The sequence below is a fragment of the Anopheles darlingi genome, chromosome 2 (genome assembly GCF_943734745.1).
Source record: "Anopheles darlingi chromosome 2, idAnoDarlMG_H_01, whole genome shotgun sequence".
Classification (NCBI taxonomy): Eukaryota; Metazoa; Arthropoda; class Insecta; order Diptera; family Culicidae; genus Anopheles; species Anopheles darlingi.
Window position 1 is genome coordinate 26,826,903 of NC_064874.1, and position 20,000 is coordinate 26,846,902.

General features: G+C 48.8%; 2 protein-coding genes across 2 annotated transcripts in view; both read right to left on the reverse strand.

The window, feature by feature from the left end:
• The window catches only part of LOC125947948 (acetylcholine receptor subunit beta-like 2), a 20,856-nt gene extending 4,491 nt beyond the window's left edge, over positions 1-16,365 (reverse strand). The window contains exons 1-8 of the mRNA XM_049673557.1: positions 16,154-16,365; positions 15,554-16,065; positions 15,348-15,480; positions 15,151-15,278; positions 14,891-15,066; positions 12,890-13,042; positions 10,746-10,825; positions 10,188-10,297 (exon numbers count right to left, since the gene is read on the reverse strand). Coding sequence (XP_049529514.1) covers positions 10,188-10,297; positions 10,746-10,825; positions 12,890-13,042; positions 14,891-15,066; positions 15,151-15,278; positions 15,348-15,480; positions 15,554-16,065; positions 16,154-16,208 — 1,347 coding nt within the window. The 5' untranslated portion in view covers positions 16,209-16,365. The remainder of the gene's footprint in view (positions 1-10,187; positions 10,298-10,745; positions 10,826-12,889; positions 13,043-14,890; positions 15,067-15,150; positions 15,279-15,347; positions 15,481-15,553; positions 16,066-16,153) is intronic.
• A 494-nt stretch (positions 16,366-16,859) lies between these two features.
• LOC125947906 (importin-11) overlaps positions 16,860-20,000 on the reverse strand; it is a 5,837-nt gene continuing 2,696 nt past the window's right edge. The window contains exons 6-12 of the mRNA XM_049673434.1: positions 19,461-19,672; positions 19,092-19,362; positions 18,783-18,996; positions 18,453-18,690; positions 18,019-18,351; positions 17,758-17,932; positions 16,860-17,687 (exon numbers count right to left, since the gene is read on the reverse strand). Of these exons, the coding sequence (XP_049529391.1) occupies positions 17,550-17,687; positions 17,758-17,932; positions 18,019-18,351; positions 18,453-18,690; positions 18,783-18,996; positions 19,092-19,362; positions 19,461-19,672 (1,581 nt within the window). The 3' untranslated portion in view covers positions 16,860-17,549. The remainder of the gene's footprint in view (positions 17,688-17,757; positions 17,933-18,018; positions 18,352-18,452; positions 18,691-18,782; positions 18,997-19,091; positions 19,363-19,460; positions 19,673-20,000) is intronic.

Below are 20,000 nucleotides of genomic sequence, written 5' to 3' on the forward strand. Positions count from 1 at the left end.
TGCTGGTCCGCTCGCCCCGAAACATGAAATCCGTACCAATCCGGGGTCCGGCCGGATCCGTTCGGAACCAGCGGAAGAGGGAGGATTGTCTTGGACAAACGATCCGGTACGGCTAAGCAGCTAGTTTAGCCAGGGGTTCAGCTAAAGTTCGTGCCAGCTTTTTCCCGTGATGTTTGGAGGATTCAGGTCCGAATCCGAATCCTGACCAGCGGGCGCGCCGTAACCAATGGCAACCGAGAATCCGAGAATCGAAAATCTTAACTCCAAGGGTTTATTTTTTTATTTTCCGATTCCTGTACTTTTCCCCCAGACTCCCAGAAGAATACCCAATTAAAGTCGACAGCTTATTACATGCGCACACCGCGTGGCCGATGTTGAAAAAAGAAGGGCTGTCAAGGTGTGCGAATGGCACAAGAAATTGGCGAACAAAACATGACCGCGCGTGCCCGAAGCAAACCCCAAAAAAGCAAACAAACAATCGCGAAATCTTCGCGAAAGGCCCGACGTCCGAGCCTTTACCGGTCTTATCGGAATCGCTCATCTGGCTAGTTAACGAGTTTGGCAAATGGTTGACAATAATCGAGTCCCATCGTTGGCACCACCTGGCAGTTCTGCGTTTGACATCGAGTTGGTGGCGAAGGTAGGGTTGCAGCTCCGACAATGATACCAGCTGGAGCGGATCGGAACCGGCAACTGATTATTTGTTAAATGATAGCCTGTGAACGGGAGGAGGGGTTCAATTTTCGATAAACAAAAGTTAAAGTTGTGCTTCATTTCGTTTGGTTTTTCACGACCTTCAACGGTGATTACGGTTGTCATTGCGTCAATTAAACATCCAAAGTCTTAGTTACGTCTAAATGTGTATTTCTTGAAATTCGTTCGATGGTAATAGTGATCTTCTCAGATGTGAGCTACTTGCTTAGATGTTACGGCCATATCTGCCATCAAAGTATGAGATTAATGGGACATTTGTTTCTTGATTACTCAAACTACTTTCGAATACTTGGTACGGCCAAACGAAATAAATTGGATCACAGCCTGGGGTCACTATCACCGCTCGAAGAATTAATCGAAGTAGACTGTGGACCGTGAAGCATTGACACAGCTACAACCAAGATCACTCTTTGACAGTAAACTCCATCCAAGTAGCCAAACAACTCCTACCCATGTATCAGCATTTCGAGTGCGTACCGATTACGGGAGTACACTTCTTACTCTCCCATTAATACTTTATCAAATCCATTCAAATGCGTAGCAACGTTCGCATAAGCCGCACACCATTTCGCTACAGAAACCCAAACCCTGAGGGTGGTACAGCAGCCGGCCTCAACGCAAAGCAAATACACCGCTTGTGGAGCAAAGTGCTGACCTTGAAAGGGGCACCAAGACCAGTTACCAAAGGGGTGCAGAAACGAGCGGATGCGATGACGATGGTACTTGGGTATCAAATCGTCCGAACGCTGAAGGGAATTCTCAATGAGCTGTAATGGACTAGCACCTAGCGTGTACATGTCATACACGCGTCCCTTTTCGGTCTCGGTCCGATGGGACCGGCTTTCCCGCGTGCTCAGGACACCCGGATCACTTTGCGTACCGTGTTTTGAGCGGAGAAGAAAAAAAACGACGAAAAGAGTCAATGTCCGCAACCAGGATCCGCATCGCCGTGGACCGTGTATTGGAGGGCCAAAGCCAAAGAAGCCCTTCCTTCCTTGCCTCTCCCATTCCCCGGCCGGTCTCTGCATTTGTTATTTATCATTTTAACTGCCCCTCTTTGGTGGTCGCGTGTATCCTTTTTTATCATCGCCACCGTCGCCGCCGCCGCCGCCGTCGTGTGCATTTGTGGCCAGCCAAACTCCCCGGGTAGAGATCCTACGTCGCTAGACCGCGAACATTATTCACCTTCCATCCTCAGCCCCTGCCAGGCTGCCAGCAGCGACGGTTGGTTGGTTGGTTGGTGCCCTGACCACGTGTTTGGCTCGTGAAATATCGACATCGATCAACCCGAACGAAACCGGCCGGAATGCTGTGTGTGTGTGTACGCGGGGTACGCGATGGCCATTTTTTAGCCAAACTAATCTGCCCTTTACACCCACATCCCTCCCGCGCGCGCACACACACATGCCGGTTCCTCGTTGACCGAGGACCGGTTATCTAAACGCTTTTTCATTGCCAGGAGCGAACACGGGTCGGGTCGGGTCGGGTAATATATACCATCATCCGCATTCACCTGCGGTCCGTCTGCAAAGAACGGCGAAAGATGGTTGGCTCGGGTTGGGTAGCGAAAGATATGTGGGATGCTTAGTAGCTAAACCCCGTAAATTGTGCATCATAATTCCCTAATATTGCCTCTGCGTTTGTTTAATATTTCGCCTTACGGATGGGAGCATTCAATCGATTGTATGAAAGGTTATTGAGAGGTTTCCAAAATACTCAAAACTAGACACAGAAAATGTTAGAAACAAATACTGCTTGGGAGCATTACTAACGTAACTAGCGCTACATTCCTATTTTTGATGAACCCATTCAACGACCTTTAATAATGATAATTTAATGCTCGACTTTAGCCAGAATCGGTCGGTTACTCGAAAGACCAACATGACGAAGCAGAAGGCCATGCGTTAATAAAACACTGCAACTCTGCAACCGTGTTGCCAGCTCGAATGGATTCATGTTTGAGTTGTTTAACAAGAAACCGAGTCCGAGGAAATGGCGGAAAAGTAACAGGACAACACCACAGGACAAACAACGTCATTCGAGCAGAAAACACGATCGAAAAAATGTAACGGTTTGTTGTTGTTCTGTCGTCGTTTCACAACAGGGAATCTGGATCCATACCATAATCGACCGCAGATCACGGATGAACAATTTGTTGTTGAAAATGTAATTGAAAGATAATTACGAAGAAAACGAATCTTTTTTACGGTTCAAATAAAATGAGCATTACAAAGTATAAACCCAATCGGGAATCACAAAGGCCTCCTAGATCATAGAATATAATGTAGAGAAAACAAACATTAGAAACTAAAACGACCATTAACGATTTGGTGATAAGTAGCCATTGATTGTTATGATTGCTTTTTTGTTTAATTCTTTGAGATATTTTTTAATTCGTTTCAATCATGAAATTCGCCTTTTACAAACAAATAAAAAGGTAAAAATAAAATATACACATTGTCAGTACTTTAAATAGGGGAGACAGGTAAATAAAAAGCAATCTGTGAACGGACAGCTGTTACCAACTGTTTTCCCCAAGAGTCTGAAACTCAAAACCTATCATTTGAAGCTACTTAAAGCCAAAAACACACCAATCACTTTACATTTGTTTTAGAGCTTTAATTACATTTCCAAAAATGTAAACCCCTCTTATTCACACGTTTCACACCGCATCGATTGAACTGGAGTGGACGGACTAAAGCGAAAACGTTTTACTTCTCTGCCTCTGCCAGCACCAACGCACCCCAACGACAACAGCAAAACGGCAAACCTTTGCTGTTACGATAGTATTCCCAGAAAGCAAGTAATTACCGTAATAATCAAAAGTGCAAATAAATTCTACGAAATTTTTCCGCCCCACTTCCAAAAAAACACCAACACCACCGTGATCATGTACCATTTTGCGGGAAACCAACCGGAGGTGGAGCGGTGTGTTTGTAAGCGTACAACGGTCGAAGCTAACCAGTTTCGCAAAACCAAACCTAACCGGACGCATCATCATTTGCTTTATCGCGTTACATCGATCGGACTCGGCCAAAGGTCGGTGGCGGTGGCGGTGGCGATGGTCCCTTCACTGATCGCTTTACGATTTCCGGTTCACGCGCGCTCGCTCGCACACTTAACGACACCTAACGACCAACGCTCGACAAATTGGCCCCCACCTTCACTCCACCGGAATCGAAATGGCCGTTCACAAAACGCGGGGCCAATACAAGGCCACAACTAAAGCCACGACCATTCCCCTGGATGCTGCTCCGTTCCAGCGTGTGCCCTAAACAGAAGGCAAATATTTTCATTCCTCCCTTAATTATACCAGACGGGCCTCGGTCCAGAGTGCTGCACCGGGTTTGGCTGATGTAGCTGCTGCCCCGACAGTGGCTAGTGACCGGTTCAAGTGGAGTGCTTTAATCGATTCACCGCCACGACCACGGCATGCCGCAAAGACCAACGGAAAACTAAACCTTATACTGTTAGAAACGAGACTTTAAAGTCTTCGCCACAACGCGGGCCTCCGCGCTGGACTGCTGACTCCAGGTTTGCGCTCGCTGCTGCTGCTGACGGGGCACGAAGGGCGGAATCACCATTTTCAACCATTTACCACACCATCTTCCCCACGGCACCATTCTCCCCTCCCGCCCCCGTTCCCGTTCCATTATTCGTCTGATATCTTTTAAAAACTCATATTCCAGCACATTTCGCACCCTCGCCTTCATCCGCTGCCCTGTCCTGCCCTTTAGCCTTTAACCCTCACCACACGCGCCACCGATGATGTGGCCGCCAACGCCGAGCGATATTCAAGGATATTGAGTCCCGTGAAAATGGATGTTCTTTACGATTACGGTGATGGTTTGCGTGGTTGGTGGCTGTGTGCAGCAGCAGCAGCAGCAGCAGCAGCGAACGGACGAATGGTGAAAATGGGTTTCTTCATTCTCCGGAGAGGAGAGAGAGAGAGAGAGAGAATCGGGAAGCGGGGATGAGAAGCTTTCGCGGCAACCCCGACCCAACTTCAACTCCTTCGTTTCATGCTGTTGCTCCATTCCGCTGCTGCGAAGTGAAAGCGTAGCCCCCGGGCGCACGGGTACGGTGCGAGAAGTGTGCACCGGGGTGAGGGCGAAGAAGAAATGTGGAAATTCTTACAACTTCCAACACCACCACCACCACCCCGAGCATCAGCAACAGCACCGAAGTAGCACTGTGGCCTCGAGGCCATTTTGTGCTGGAACGCATTTTAATGCGTTTCAAGCCACGTTCTACCGCCACATACACATCCCCAAAACGCGCCCCGTTTTGCTCAAGAAAGCGCCCCTCTCGGAGGAGGAGAAGTAGAAGGAGGTGGAGGTTTGCGGGAATCCCCACATTCAGCCAGCTGGCTGAGCAACATGACCCCGGAACGGCGACGTGCCGAAGATTACAAAGAGGGAGGTGAAAAGAATGGAAAAGATAAAGGGCCAAGTGGCATCTCGTTCCCTCGTGGGCAGGATCCTAGATGAAACGTTTCGCAAACGCAGTGCCAGAAGGAAGAAGGGAATGGTTGCGACGCCCGGGCCAACACCAAATTGCTGCCTTCCTTCTTGCGTGCTTTTGCATTTTGGAGTTCGCAAACACCGCAGGAGGAGGTTCTGGCTTGGATTGCAATCATCAACAGGTCCGTGCGAAGGGAATGCAGCCCACTCCCCGATGCGTTGCTTTATGCGCTTCCCACTATCGCTTTTACAACCTTCCACCTCAATGCCGTTCCGTCGTCCCTTAATGGCCGACAATGAATTCCGCGTCTCATCTGGGTTTTTGGGGTTCATCTCGGCATCATTCCGGGGGAAGATTGCGAAAACAAAAGCAGGACACGTGCAACAACCAGTTACAGTTACAGTGCTGCAGCCGGTTGGGTTCCTTCGAGCCTGCTGTTGTTTCTTCCGCAAATGAATTTCTGGCAAATTCCGGGCCAGACCGTTTCCTTTCGCTGCAAGCGCGCTTGCATGAGAAATTGTGTGTTTCGTTTTCGTTCCGTTGCTGTGTTTCATGTCCATTGGCATCACGCTCCATCAAGTAAATCAAATCAAAATACAGCACCGTGTAGCACCGCCGGGGCGGAATGAGCGTCGGGCAGGTCTGCACCGAGGAGGTGGTGCGTGTGAACCGACCAACGTTCGGACCGGTCCAACGAGACGACGACTATTTTGACGGCCAATCACCATGGACCTCGTCGGAGGAGCGTGACAGGGGTTAGGGAGTAGAGGAATGCTGGAGCTTGTGCTGGAGCAACAAAAATAACCGAGCAAACAAATAAACAGCCTCGAGCATGTTTCAACTATGAGGCCATCGTATCGGCGCGTCCTTCACGTGGCCCCATCCTTTGGCTGACAGTGCTGACACACTGACATTCGTGGTATCGCCTGTATCTGTGCGAGTGTGTGTGTGTATCGAGGCGTGGCGTCGAGGCGAGGCAACATCAAAGGAATTTCTACCACATTTTTCGCTTATGTGAGAGCAAATGTGTTCCAAACCATGGGGAAGGTGTACGGAACGATGGATAGTTGATGGGCGGGTTGGCGAGGTAGAAACGTGCCCGAAGCATCCAACAGGGACAGGGTGTTCAGGTGCATCACGTGATCACGACATACCCAAACGGTGCGGTGAGAGAATTTATTTATTGTTATGTTTTATTTTTTCCAATGACTACTGCGATCGAAATGTGCAAAATTTTACAAAATGATTTGTAGAACATTTTTCCTCCAAAACGCAAACCACACAGAACCACCCTGTGCTTGTGCTTACAGGCTGTGTTACTCTCGGGCCTTTCCCGGGGAGTGGGAAGGAACGAATGGAATGGCCCAGTCCCAGTCACTGCCACAGGGGGTGGAACAGCTCGTGCAAAACTCTCGTGAAAACACTCCTTTGGGGGCTGGGACGGAGCGCATGAAACGTTCAGATTTTGGTTTTAAGGCACAACCACTGACACACACACACACACACAAACACATTTGCTCACACAAACACACATACAGAGAATCCCAAGAAACGACTTGATGCCCCTGGCTTGATGGCTGGCTGGCCGGCCGGCCGGGTAACGTGCTGAGCTCAGCTGTTGGGCTGTTCCCGTGGCCGTTGCCGCTGTGGCTGTTCTCAGTAAATGCTTCGCTCGAGTCTTGTATTAGTTGTGTGTGTATGTTAAAGGCACACACGACGTCGTCGTCATCGTCGTCGTCGTCGTCTTCGAGGCACTTGTCACTGGTGTGTGGTGTTTATGTTTGCTGACTCTCCTCCGGGGAGTAGAGACCGGGAACGGGGTATGTGTGTGTGTTAGGGTAAGAGCCATTCCTCTCCCCCACCCCCCACCGTTGACTGCTCGATTACATCATTTTCTTATAATGTTATTTTAAATTCTTCCCTCATCCCAAGAGGCTCGAGGCTCGGACGGCACCGGAGGCGGCACGAGAGATGATGATGGTTCGGAGTGGACCATCGAAGAAGGCCATCCTGGAACGGCGTTACGGGAATGTGCTTTTTGGTGCTCCCGGACAGGGGGACCAAGGGTGTGCGGCACACAATACACATGTGTGAGGCTGCTAGTGGAGGTGGTGGTAACGCTGGGCTGTAGTCCCCGAAACCCCGAAAAGGGCTGCCAACGGCAAAATGGAGCAAAGCCATTACTGTGCAAGCAAAGCGGTTTCTCCGGAGGGGTGGGAGGGTGTGAGGCCGGAAAGTGGAAGTGGTTGCCAAAAGCTACTTAGCCTTCAGTTTGTACTTTGCGCGCAAGCCCGCTCCACGCAAGGGGAAAGGATACAAGGAGAAGAGGACCTTGTTACTGCTTCCGATCAACAAATTGATTTCCCGCGTCTTTTACCTCCCTTCCCCTCACTGGTAAGGGAAACGTTTGTTTGCTCGGTGACGTCGAAAGCGTACGTATCACGGTGTTTGTGGTTTTAATTGGCAATTAAGTGGTGCGCAAAAGTGATTCCCCGAGTTTCAGCGTTCAGTCCTCCACGAACGAACTTTAAAACAATGGAGACGCCCAGTCCGTCAGTACAGGGAATGGAGGCGCCCAGTAGCTCACTCGAAGGGCCGCTATTCACCAGCAAAGGCTAACTAGATGCCGCAGGTTTTCCCAGCACAACCACAACACACATGTGGCTAGGAGAAATGGATACGGGACTCATAACGAGGTTCTCACAACATCGTTGTTACGATACTGATGCATTAGCTTCGGTACCCCAACTCATACCATTCCGGTGCAGCAGCAGCAGTAGTACCAAAACGAGGCGAAGTGAACCCCGAAATGTGTTCTAGAGCATAATCAACCGACATGCTGATGGTGATGCTGGTGCACTGTACCAGTTTTCCATAGCCAGACCAACCAGCATCCTTTGCTGACTGTATGAGTGTCAGTTTATGCGTGTGTGCATGAGTTTGAATTTGATCTCGTAAAATGCGAAGCGTGTGTTTTGTAGAAGGAAAGTTTGGATGTATCCAAACAGAGAGAGAAATGGAAGGGATGGATGAGCAGAGATTAGGAGTGCTTCTAAACATTGTTCGGTGCAGCAGCAGCTACGTAGTAGCTGCAACGCATCGCCGACCGAGCAACTTTGGTGCCGGCGCTGTTCCGGCTAAGTAAAAATTTAAACATTCACTTCCGGAGCCAGTAGCAGTAACAACAGTAGCAGCAGCAGGAGCAACATGGTTGGTAACGGGTTGTTACAAGCGATGATAACATGGTGCACTGTTTAAACATTTGCAACACTTTCTCTCTCTCTCTCTCTCTTTCGCTGTGATAGTAACTCTGTCTATATCCAACTCACTTTCGCTTCGCTTACATGTTTAATGACTATGCGCCGAAAGTTAATGAATTTCTACCACCAAGGCAACCATGTTTGTTACGCTGCTTTCGGTAATTCAATCCTTTTAAAATGTTTCCCTAAAACTACTGGACCTGTCAAGTTTAGCTCCAACAGTTTCGAGTTGTCGAGTTGTCAAGATGAGAAAACACATCATCAAAGTGCAACGTTGAAGGGGAAGAAAAAAATCCTGTAAACTGTACGCTGTCCAACCGTTCAATCAACCAAAGTAAACTGCTGTCAATCGAAGCAATCTATACCGCTAGCTTCAAAAGACGCTGGAGCATTGTTTGCTTTGATCATGCTCGTGCACTCGAACGCATTACGCACTCACCGGATGACCTGACCAGGAACTGGTCGACATCAGAGGCAAATATGTTTATGACACATTCAATGGCACACGCACACACTGCCGGCAGGTGCATCGTAATTCAAGAAGAAAGCGAACAAAAGCCACTCAAGTAGAAGTCTCCCAAGCAACGCAACGCAACGCATAACATGCAGCAGCATTAGAAGTGATTCTCAGCCACGTCTCATATGCAACAACGCACCGAGGGGCAACGAAAGTAGAAATAGGTGTGTGTGTGTATGTGTGTAGCTCTCTCTCTCTCTCTTCCTGTCTAGGTGATCCAGCGGTCTCTTCCACCATCGGCTACGTGTTAAACCCGGTGAATCACGCTATGCATAACGCAATTAATCCATTTGTCTGTGATCAGCATAATGGATTACGTTCGAGCGCGGATTGAACGAGATATTAATTAGTGTAGCCCACTAGCAGCCTCCTAACTAACGGGCTTCGCTGGATGACTTCCTCCGTATCCTCCGCTGGATGGCGCGCACAGCAAGCTGCAAGCAAGGATCATAATCCAGCGATTCGATATGCGATTCGCGAAACCACCACCTCATCACTACACCCCGTCCGCCCTGCTTGTGTGGCCGTGGCGTGGCTTATGAAGTTCAGCTCCAGGAGCTGGAGAGCTCTTCACAACACACAACATCACGTAGCCTGAGAAGCCTTACGATGGAGCAGCGTCTATGTGGCGTGTTTGAACTAGAACGTAGGTTGGCTGTTAGTTGGTTGACGATGGTTGACTGCCTAGTCGGATATGCTAAACACCACGTCTCTGTAGTGTACCCTCACGCAGTAATCACTCCCAAGATGCAAATGATGGCAACTGGGAAGCCAATTGGATTAATGGCACCCCGGGATTGGGCAATAAATCAGATCCCATTTTTAGTTGCCCGTAACCGGGGCAACTGCTTCCCGAGTTAATCGCTTGTAGTAATGTAGATTAGCGCGAGCCAAATTGAGAGCTCTCGTTTTATTTTTTCATCGAAAAAAAGCCTAGTAAATCTTCAATTACCATACCCATAAATCACTTCTTCGTGCCTTCGCACCGGTGGGAGGCGATAAATTACGATACCGTGAACCGTGATAGCTTCCTATCGTTTTTTTTTTTTACTTCGTCTTCCACCAGGTGCCTTCTTCCTGGAGTCTTTGGTTTGTATACTACCTAGCGCAGGTCGCTAGCGAGCGTCCTGCTCAAAAACAGGGACAAATCAGGGCGATGCAAATGCAAACAAGTGTTTTATCAGAAACGCATCAGCGGAGCGTAGAGCGGCGAGTTCATACCCGAGACTTACCTCATTATCCTTATCAGCATCCTTGATGTGCTGGGCGATAAATCTTACCGCCTGTATCGCCGACAGTACCTCCGGTGATAATTGCTTCGGTATGACATTCTCCGCCTCCACTGTTTATCCGCAGCATCCCCGGGTTCGAAGGGAATGACGAGTCGTTGGTTGCCATCGCCACCGGTGCCCGCGAGGTTCCGGTTGGGATGATAACGTTCCGGCAACCATTTGGCACCCAGCCATAAAACGCAGTGGTAAAAAAGGTACAAAGAGAGACAGAGAGAGAGAGAGAGAGAGAGAGAGAGAGAGAGAGAGAGAGAGAAAAGAGACGAGAAGGAAAACAATTTTAGAAACGATTTTCATCGCATCAACTCCCGCACAAACTGGCAGACCGGTCGGCAGAAGCACTGGTTTCGGGCACACCACAAACCACACTGCGGCGTTCGTCGTAAAATAAATCAAAATTTAATTATAAATTATCATATCCGTGCGAGCACGGTTCGGACGGGCGCATTCGAGGGTCGTACGCCCCCTTCTAAGCGGTCCGGGTCCTGAAGGGTGGCTTACCTGAACCGTGCGATAGATTAACTCCTATATTATCGAAACTGTCACCGCCCTCCTTGAACTCGCCCGGAAAATCGCTAACACTGTGGAGAGAATGGAAGAGAGAGGTTCAAGAAACAAAAACATGAAATGTGAGCCACGGATGATGATGATGATGATGATGATGATGGTTCGGTCTCCAGCGTAGGGAATGGTTTCGTCATTAATAGAGCCCCAAGCGGTTAGCAGCGTCGTTCGAGTAGGCCTAGCAAGCCAGCCTGCCGGAACAATCTCTCACACATCGCCGGACCAGGCCTCCTAGATCCTCCAGACTGCTCCTTGCGCAACGTTCGGAACGGTCATCCAGGCGATTGGATTGGTGCAGAGCACGTCCGGCAAAAGCAAACAAAGTCCCTGGCCGTCGACCGGGACGAACGAACGAGCAGCAGGTGGACCAACCTCATCGTCCTCGTCCTCGACGGCGTATCAGCTATTGTACATCTTTGCAACTTCTTCCTCCTCCATAAAACACACACACACACACACATACAACCCTGGCCTCGTGTCATGTTATCGAGCCATTTATCTTTCCCCCTCACCGTTTTGACGCAAACGCAATCCCTGTCCGCAACTTCAGAGATGCTTTCGATGCACAACAAAACAACAAACAAACCACGATCCCTGTTGTGGTGTGCAGCGAGAAGAAGAGGGGGGGCTGACGTGGACTTTCATCCTGCAAAACACAGGTTGAGTGCATAGGGCGTGCGTGCTCCCTGCCAGTCAGCTAGTCAGCTGGACAGGAGGTAATGAATTTAATAATAATAAAATGATAAATTTCTCCAACTTGAACCAGGGCCCGTAGGACACTGGAATTGTGCAGCAAACTTCCAGACATGTTGTCCGTACGGTCGTACAAAGATGTGACTATCATCGGAACACTACCGGCTACCGTCCGGTGTTGCTGTTGATCGAACATGGCAGACTATCGAGTTAAGCAAAGTGCAACACGATAAAATCTAACTAACCAGCACCGATCACCGGCTTCGCTACATCTCGTTTGGATTCAATAATGTCAAAATCATGATGGCCGTGGTCCGTATGCAAAATGCAGCAGCAAGCTCTCTAAATGCTATCTGGTATAATCAAACAACGAAGAAAAGCACACAACGGCGGGACTAAACGAGTAGCAGACTTATGATATAGCCTGTAATATTCGGATTACTGTTAAACATGCAAGCATGCTCTTTATCGTGCAAATACCCAAACCAACTCCGATCCATTGATAATACATCAATAACTTTACAATAGTAGCTTAATAGTGGTTTCACACTGGAAAATATACCATTTGTTCATCATCTTGTGCAGTCGTATGGCTTCAGTAACGTCAAACTTGAACCTCGTTTAATGCGAGGTCCCTCAAAACCGTCATCGATGCTATCGGTGACCGACAGTTGCCATCGATGGCTTCATTGACGGAGAATAATTCAATTTACTAACCCCCTCCAAACACACGCGCGCAGAGCAGCCCGCTGATCCTGGTAGAGTGTTTTTTTTGCCTTCTTTCATTTTCGATGAGCCCGAAAGTCAATTAATGATAACGACTGCTACGTATCGCGGCGGCCCGATGTCATCGTCCTAGTCTTGATAATTCAATTTTATGTCGCACCCCCCCACAAACCGTAACCGGACGACACGGTGAACACAGTGCGGAAAGGGGAGAGAGAACGAGGAAAGCTTGTCGTTGTCGTGGCCATTAGACGGAGGACAGTAGGTTGCACATCTCGAAACGAGATCGAACATTAGGAGCACATTTGGGGTAATGTGACGAGCGCGCGCGCGCGCCCCAGAACCCAAAGGTGCTGGGTCAAATCGATCTTGCTTCGGGTCTGTGGCATGGAATTGGAAATTCTTTCCATTCCGCGAATGGGAGGATGTTAGAAGCAGGAATATCAGCAGGAAAAAGGACACACACACGCACGTGCGCACATTAGCCATCTTCAACCGAATGTGAATGTGAATCGCCGGGGATACTACGCGGCACTAGAGGACGATAAGCAGTCCCCGTAGCGGTGTAGCGGTGGCCAGGTTTTACGACGCTTCTGGAAGGGACGCACAGTCATACACATACTAGCACCATGAAGGAGGGTTAACAGCGGGGTGGGGCTTACCTCATTTCGATTTCGTTCGTGTAGCCGTTGCTGGGCGTCGAGTCGTCGTAATCCGGCAGCGTGTACTTGGCCCGGCGCATCATCAGAATCTTGGGCATAATCTCCAGGAACAGCCTCCGGACGAACGGTGACATTTTATGCGTGGATGTGCTCCTGAAATGGGAGATTGAATTGATGGTTACGACCCGCTGGCCTCCGCTTTTAAGTTATACCCTTCTTCTTCACTCCGGCCTGCGCCCTTATCGTGGGGTGCCAGCCAATGTCTGCGAGCCACCGTGGAAGCCACGGTCATCAAACTTGTTTGATTGACGATCCCATTCCCTTATCGTGGCGAAGGTCATCATTCTGAAAGCGGGACGGCGCGGAGGGGGAGGGTGCGGTGGACTTTCGGTCGTATAGAGACATTTTGGGCCACCGGATATCACCGGGGACCGAAGCCACCCAACGACGCAACCCAGCGAACCCTTTTCCGATTATAGATGCGTCCGGGTTCCTTTGATGGTCCACCAACCATCAGCGCAGTGGGACGTAGGCCTGCTGATGGAGCGCGACTACGCTCCATTGCATATACCATTCTCGCTCCATCCTCCCCCTCCACAGGGGAAGGGCAGAGGATGCGATAAAAGCCCTGGGTTGGGTGCACCCGGGTCCGTTTCGTTCGGTTTTTGGTCGTTAAAAAAAGTTCTCGAAACGTGATGGACGCACGCGCACATGCACAATTCGACCAATGGCCATAGCGACGAGCGCGCGAGCACCACTTTTGCAGGGTTACTTGGATTACTTGGACGGAACAGTAGAACACATCCCAGTTGCTGCAACCATGAGATCACGAGAATGACGATGATGATGATGATGAGTGGCCGAAATTGAAGGCACAAATCACACATACACACACACACGCGGGCGAGATTCACTCTCCCCAACAACAGCGTATCTGCGTATCGGGAGGTAGGGGATGTAACAAGTGTTAATTAGGTTACGCCTGACGGCAGCTTCGGTGTTCGTGGTGCGTGATACACATACCAAGGCAATGACGCAGCTTTGGTACGCTGCGAAGCTGAAGGATCTCTTGTTCACGGCACCACGCCCCCCCCCCTTAGCGCCCTTAATGGTTGTACACCATCATTTTAATGCCCTTCCACGAAAGACCGACTGACCGCTCGGAGGATCTGGACAGCTGGACCGTACACTTACTTCAAATGTGATTTCGTTCTTCTCTTTTTTTATGTTGAATGCTTATAAAACCAACTTTACGGCTGGCAACGGTCACCCCATAAATCCCCCTTCATCGAGCGCGCATCGAGCGTCAAATTATTTGCCGCCTTTGGCGCGATGCAAATGGCAGGCTCGCACCACATGTGACGTCAATGTAATTACGCACTTCTCCACCGAATCGGATGCCACTGAATTATGGAGAGATCGGTTTCACCCGGACGTATGGAAGCGAGGGAGGGAAGGTGTAATGGTAGCATTAGGGGTTTTATGGTTATGGTTATGGTTTCAAACGTTAATCACATGTGCCCAGCCCGGTTTGGTACCGAAGCACTGGTGTTGATTTTGAATTAAATATGGGAACGAACGGCTCGTGAAACAGCTTATTTTGTGGGAGACGGTTAACGGTAGTTAAGAAGTCTTTTGGAGGAGCCATTATTTTAATAGCAAAATCTTGGCTCTGGCTTTGCATTTAGTTCTGGCTATAAACCACTAGCTTGCTTTGAGCATTTGTCATTTTCCTACCACTAAGAAACGCTTTAAGAGGTTTACCCTGCTCATGATACGTACCACTCGATGCTTTCAGTCGATAGGATCTTCAGTTGAGTCACCCTTCTCTTATGATAGCTTTAACCACTAACCCTTATCCCCAGTGGCCACTCTCACATTGTTTATCCGTTATAGTTTACTTTAACTAGCCTTGTACAAACACTCGACCAGTACTACTCCCCGTGGACGGAGGAGGAGAACTCGAGTGTGGGTATGGATAGCAACAGCCGGGTGACTTACCTGTACCAAACGTTCAGCACGCAAACGGTCGTCCAAACCGAGAGCGATACAAGGATCATCGTGAAGAGCAGATACTTGCCGAGAAGTGGCACGGCCAGTGAAGTGGGGGGAATGATTTCGGCCAGCAGCAAAAAGAACACAGTCAACGACACCAGGATTGAGATGCAGAGCGTGACCTACGGTAGAAGAGCCGATTAATGGGGAAGATGATTGGATGATTGTCATCATCCATTGTCCCAGTATTCATCCTTCTGCGTTACCTTTTCGCCCGAGTCACTGGGAAGATAGAACACAAGTACCGTCAGGAACGTGATGCCAACGCACGGGATGATCAGATTGACGGTATAGAACAGTGTCTTCCGTCTCATCGTTAGCTTGAACGTGATGTCTGTGAACAATAAAGGGTGCGCAGTGAGACAGAATGCCGCAAAATGCCACGCTGATTCGTTAGTACAACCTGAAAATGGTTCCGGACAGCAGGGATAGTACTCCTCGTTACGGCTGGCCGGCACCTCCAGCATGTCCCACTCGACCGATAGATAGAACTCACTCAAATCGATACCGATCTGCACCAGATTACTGCCGGGGATCTAGCGGAAAAAAGAAAGAGAGATATTTTAAGCTAATTCTGTCTTCCACGTTCAGCTCGCCTCCATCTCTAACCTGATCAAGGTGACGCAGCTCAACCTGCGCTCCGTTATACGTCCACGAGCCAAACTTCATTAAGCAGGTCTGCTCATCGTACGGGAAGTACTCTACATTCATCTCGCAGGAAGATTTGTAGATTGCTGGCGGTTCCCAAAACACCTCGCCCGTATACTTCAGTGTGGCCTTCGTCATCAGCGTTACCTCGTAGTTACCGTCCCAGTTATTGTACAGCACAATGTCCGGCAACCAGATCTGCTCCGAGGGAACGTACAGCATCTCGACCCCACCGTACTCTTCCGGGTCCCACTTGAGCTTGTAATCGAACCATTTCTGCTTCACCCACAGGTTCGTCGTCATCACCTGATTCCGTAAGCTGACCTCGATGAGCTGGGAAAGCTTCAGCCCCAACCACACGGTCAGCGTTTCCGTGTTGTTGACCACGGGCCGTATCAATCGATTGTAATTACTGAGCAAATCATCGTACAGCCGCTTCGCATCCGGATTTGCCTCTATGTGCACGATGGACGCTACAAAAGGAGACAAATGAGTGTTCTACACCTGCAGCTTTCGGGTGTTTCCTTGCATGAGAAAGTTCTTGGTTCTGCTTGTACCTACCCTGGACCGAGCTTGACGCGACAAGACAAAGCAGCACCACCTTCGCGTTGATCATCTTCACTGGAAGGTGGTTCGAGAATACTTATCCGAACTGTTTTCCGTTAATCACTTAAAATCTGAAACATTTGACCGACAGAAACACTCAACAATCGGAAGCCATTCACTGTAAAAGTTCACAAAAGCACTTTGCCCAAATCTAGGTGTGGACGAAGATTTTGGATGCTGCAACGTGGAAAATTCAGCATCAAATGGATTCCCACTCGTTGGTGAGAGCAAGAACCAGAGAGAAGAAGAGAGAGCCGGAGAGAGATTAGGGTCGGAAAATCGATAGCTACTCCTAGAGAGAGCGAGACGCTTCCTTGGCCTTGATACGCATGCGTTTGTTTACAAAACAATCCCTTCCGGAGGACGAAACACGTGCTTCCGTTTATCAACATGAAGCCGGTGATGAGCCGAACACGCGGCGCACGGTCTGGGTCAGTGAATCCCAAGCGAGCTTTCACGCGAGTAACAACACGTGGACATCGCACCGTGAGAAAAGACACATGCGCAACGTACCAAGCATCAAGCGGATTTCACGATTCTGATGTTCCGAGTACATATTCCAGACGAAATAGAATCCAACGGGAACCGTTTTCATTTAGGATTATAAATTCAATTGAATGTTAATTTAAAAAAAAAAACACACATAATCAGACCATATTCCATCTCGTGAATTCTTTTATTGGAGTTCTTGATCGTCCATGTTGTCAGGATAAGCTGGTACACCGTCGCTACAAACTGACCCATCCGAAGGAACCGAACCGACCATCTGGCAAAGTTTTCGCTGGCGTCTGCTGAAACATTTAAACATTGGTATGCCCATTTAAATGTCGCAATCGATGGACGAAAACTAGACAACTATCCAGTGGTGGCGATGCTGCTACAGCAAGCTGCTGGTACGGCCGATGTTACTGCTGCCGCTAGTGCTGCTGCTAACTACTGCTTGTACAGCCAGCTCGGGCAACGGACATGCAAATTTATTAAATAATTCAATATTTAACATAAACAGCCCGTAGGTAAAGTATAGCGTCGTAATCGTACTGCATAACAAAGGAAATGGTGGTAAGGCATGAAAACTGAAAGCTATAATCCGCAGCGAATTCCATTTACCAATTTACAAAAAAAGATTGTAGGACATTAAATGTTAATGAAAAAAAACAGATAGAGAGGAAAAAATACTCTGCGAACATACTTAATGTCCTGTCGTGAAAAGAAAATGTACATTCCTTTCGATCGTTTTGCTTGCTTGCCAAAAGAGAGTGCGATCAAAATTCGTTTCATTTTGTTAATTCTAGCTGCGTAGCGGAAGATTTGGTGGAGCAGTGTGGGAAGGCTATTGGCGGATCAGGATAGGTTATTGTACGGCGAAACCAGCCAGCTGTTCGACACCCAGCTCCACGAATTCGCTCATCTCCTGCAGAGTATTCAGGCTAACCGTAGACATCAGTCCTTGGTACCGGTCCGCACCCATCGTGTTCTTCATAACCACAAGCTGTAGAAGCAGACAAAGTTGGCTTCGATTAGAACTGGGTCAAAATTGATCGTCCTCAATCCCATTGTACCTGATTTTGTAGATAATCTTTTAGCACGATTACGTGCGTCGGATCCCGCATACAGATCGATCGACAGCGGCCGTAGTGTGGCGTCTCATCGTGCACCACATCCGGATCGACGAACCCGTAGCCCAACAGCGTCACACAGATATCATCCTGATTCTCATCACTCAATACAAGGGAGCTGGTGGAAGAAAAAATGGAACCCATAAGACACTAGCATTCTAAATTCGACATTGGACTCCAAGCCGAACCTCGGATTGTACTTACTCTGCCTTCGCACCCGTCTGCTCGTCTTCGTTTGTGATGTCGTTCAGAGTTTCAGTGATGTTGGTCAGTATGCCGGCGAAATTATCATAAATGACATCGTTCGAGACGCCCAGCAAACTGCACAATCCGAGTGCCAGCAGTTTCTTTTCATCCAGCCGGGTCACCAGGTGCATACCGTCGAGCCATCGGGTCACTATTCGTTCTAGCGCATCCTGTACACCCATCTCACCGAGCACACAGCTAAACGTTACTTGATCATTGATCAGCACCCGCGATAGAATTTGCAGGTATACCTGCAGCACTTGCGGGAAGTCCGTCTGTTGATAGTAATGTCTGCAATACAGTGTGGAAGAAAAAAAAACAGGTTTCTCAATTAACAACAGCGGTTCATACACCGGTGCAGATAGGGAGGAAAGACTGATAAAAATCCATACCGAAACACATCGAGCAGATACGGTCGCAACAGTTCGATCGCGTACTTTGGAGCGGCCTGGAGTAGCGTGAGGAAGAAGCGATTGATTAGCACGACACCTTCGGCACGCAGATCGGTCAGCAGGTATTGGCACACTTTCACAATCTCGGAACCGTACCGCGGTAGGAATGCTTCCGCGTTCAGAAACACGTACGCCTGTACGATGGCCAGGCACATGTGCATATTGGTTGAAGATTGCTCTGTGCAGGACGGACAGAAAATGATTCATTTTAATCAAATTTAACCTCCCCAAACGACCGTACGATCGATCGAACACTGGTTGCACACTCACGTATAAGAGGTATCAGGTTTTCGCACAAACTAAGCAACTCCGGAGTCATCGTTCGACTGTAGTGCACAACGGCCACCCATAGCTCCAGTCCTTCTTCCAGTAGATAAACATGCGACTCTTCGTTGACGTTCGTGCTCATTTGAATGATCTGATAGATAAATGTCACGATCGATTCCGATGAGGGTATCTCGTACAAAGCTTTTATTATTTGTAACTGAAAGTAAGGCATGAAAGAGAGAACGTATGAACGCATGTTTTCACTGTAGGATCCTACGTGACGCTGATCAGACGACTGATCACTCCACTCACCAGTGTGGAGATGATGGCACAGCGTAGCATATTGTGCTCGCGGCTTTCTTCCCACAGGAGCGGCAGATACAGGACTAGATTATGCACGTCAATCCGAATCGAAAGCGACATCTTCTCGATGATGAACGACATCACGTGCAGCACGGTCATCTTAGTTTCACACTCGACCGCTTCCTTTAGCAAAGCAAACAGCAACGCGATCGCCGGCTCCAAAAACTCCACAAACTGTTCCGCCACAAACTCAAAGTCATCCATGATGCTACGAAGGGTTCTGGGTGCGTGCGTTCGATCGGAGAACGAGAAAGCGTGTGAACAGTAAGACCATGACCTAATGGTCGAGCCGCCGTGCATCTTTACATGATTACTTACTTTGATGCGGTCAAACGAACGGCCAGATCCTCCGAGGGATGCAGCAGCTCGAGACAGGCTTGATACACTTGCGGTCGCAGCGATCTCGAGAATCTAACGCCTGTCCATCGCCCCACCAGCCAGATGATGCGTTTCCGGATGATGCGGAACTTTTGAGATTTAAATTTCAGTTCTCCCAGCAGTTGCTGGCTGAACCATTCGTCAAAATTAATCTGTAATGCACGATTCCATCTGTTATTATCGAATAGATCTCTGATAGCGTCAAAGGGTGTAAGATTGAGGTTAGTATCGGCGTTGCTATCGTAAATGCTATCCTTTACCTATCCTTTGCTAATGTATGCCAGCAAACGAGCGCACGGTCCAGTTTTACTCATATTCACTAAAAATTTAATAAGCTATCTAACTAGCTGCACGTTTTACACTAACCACAAATCCCTTTCTTACTCTACACACTAACAAGCACAGCCTCTGCCATACACCGTCCTTAGGCCCGTGTCACGATCCGCACATGTTCGGGTTATGCCAAAGACTGATCGATTT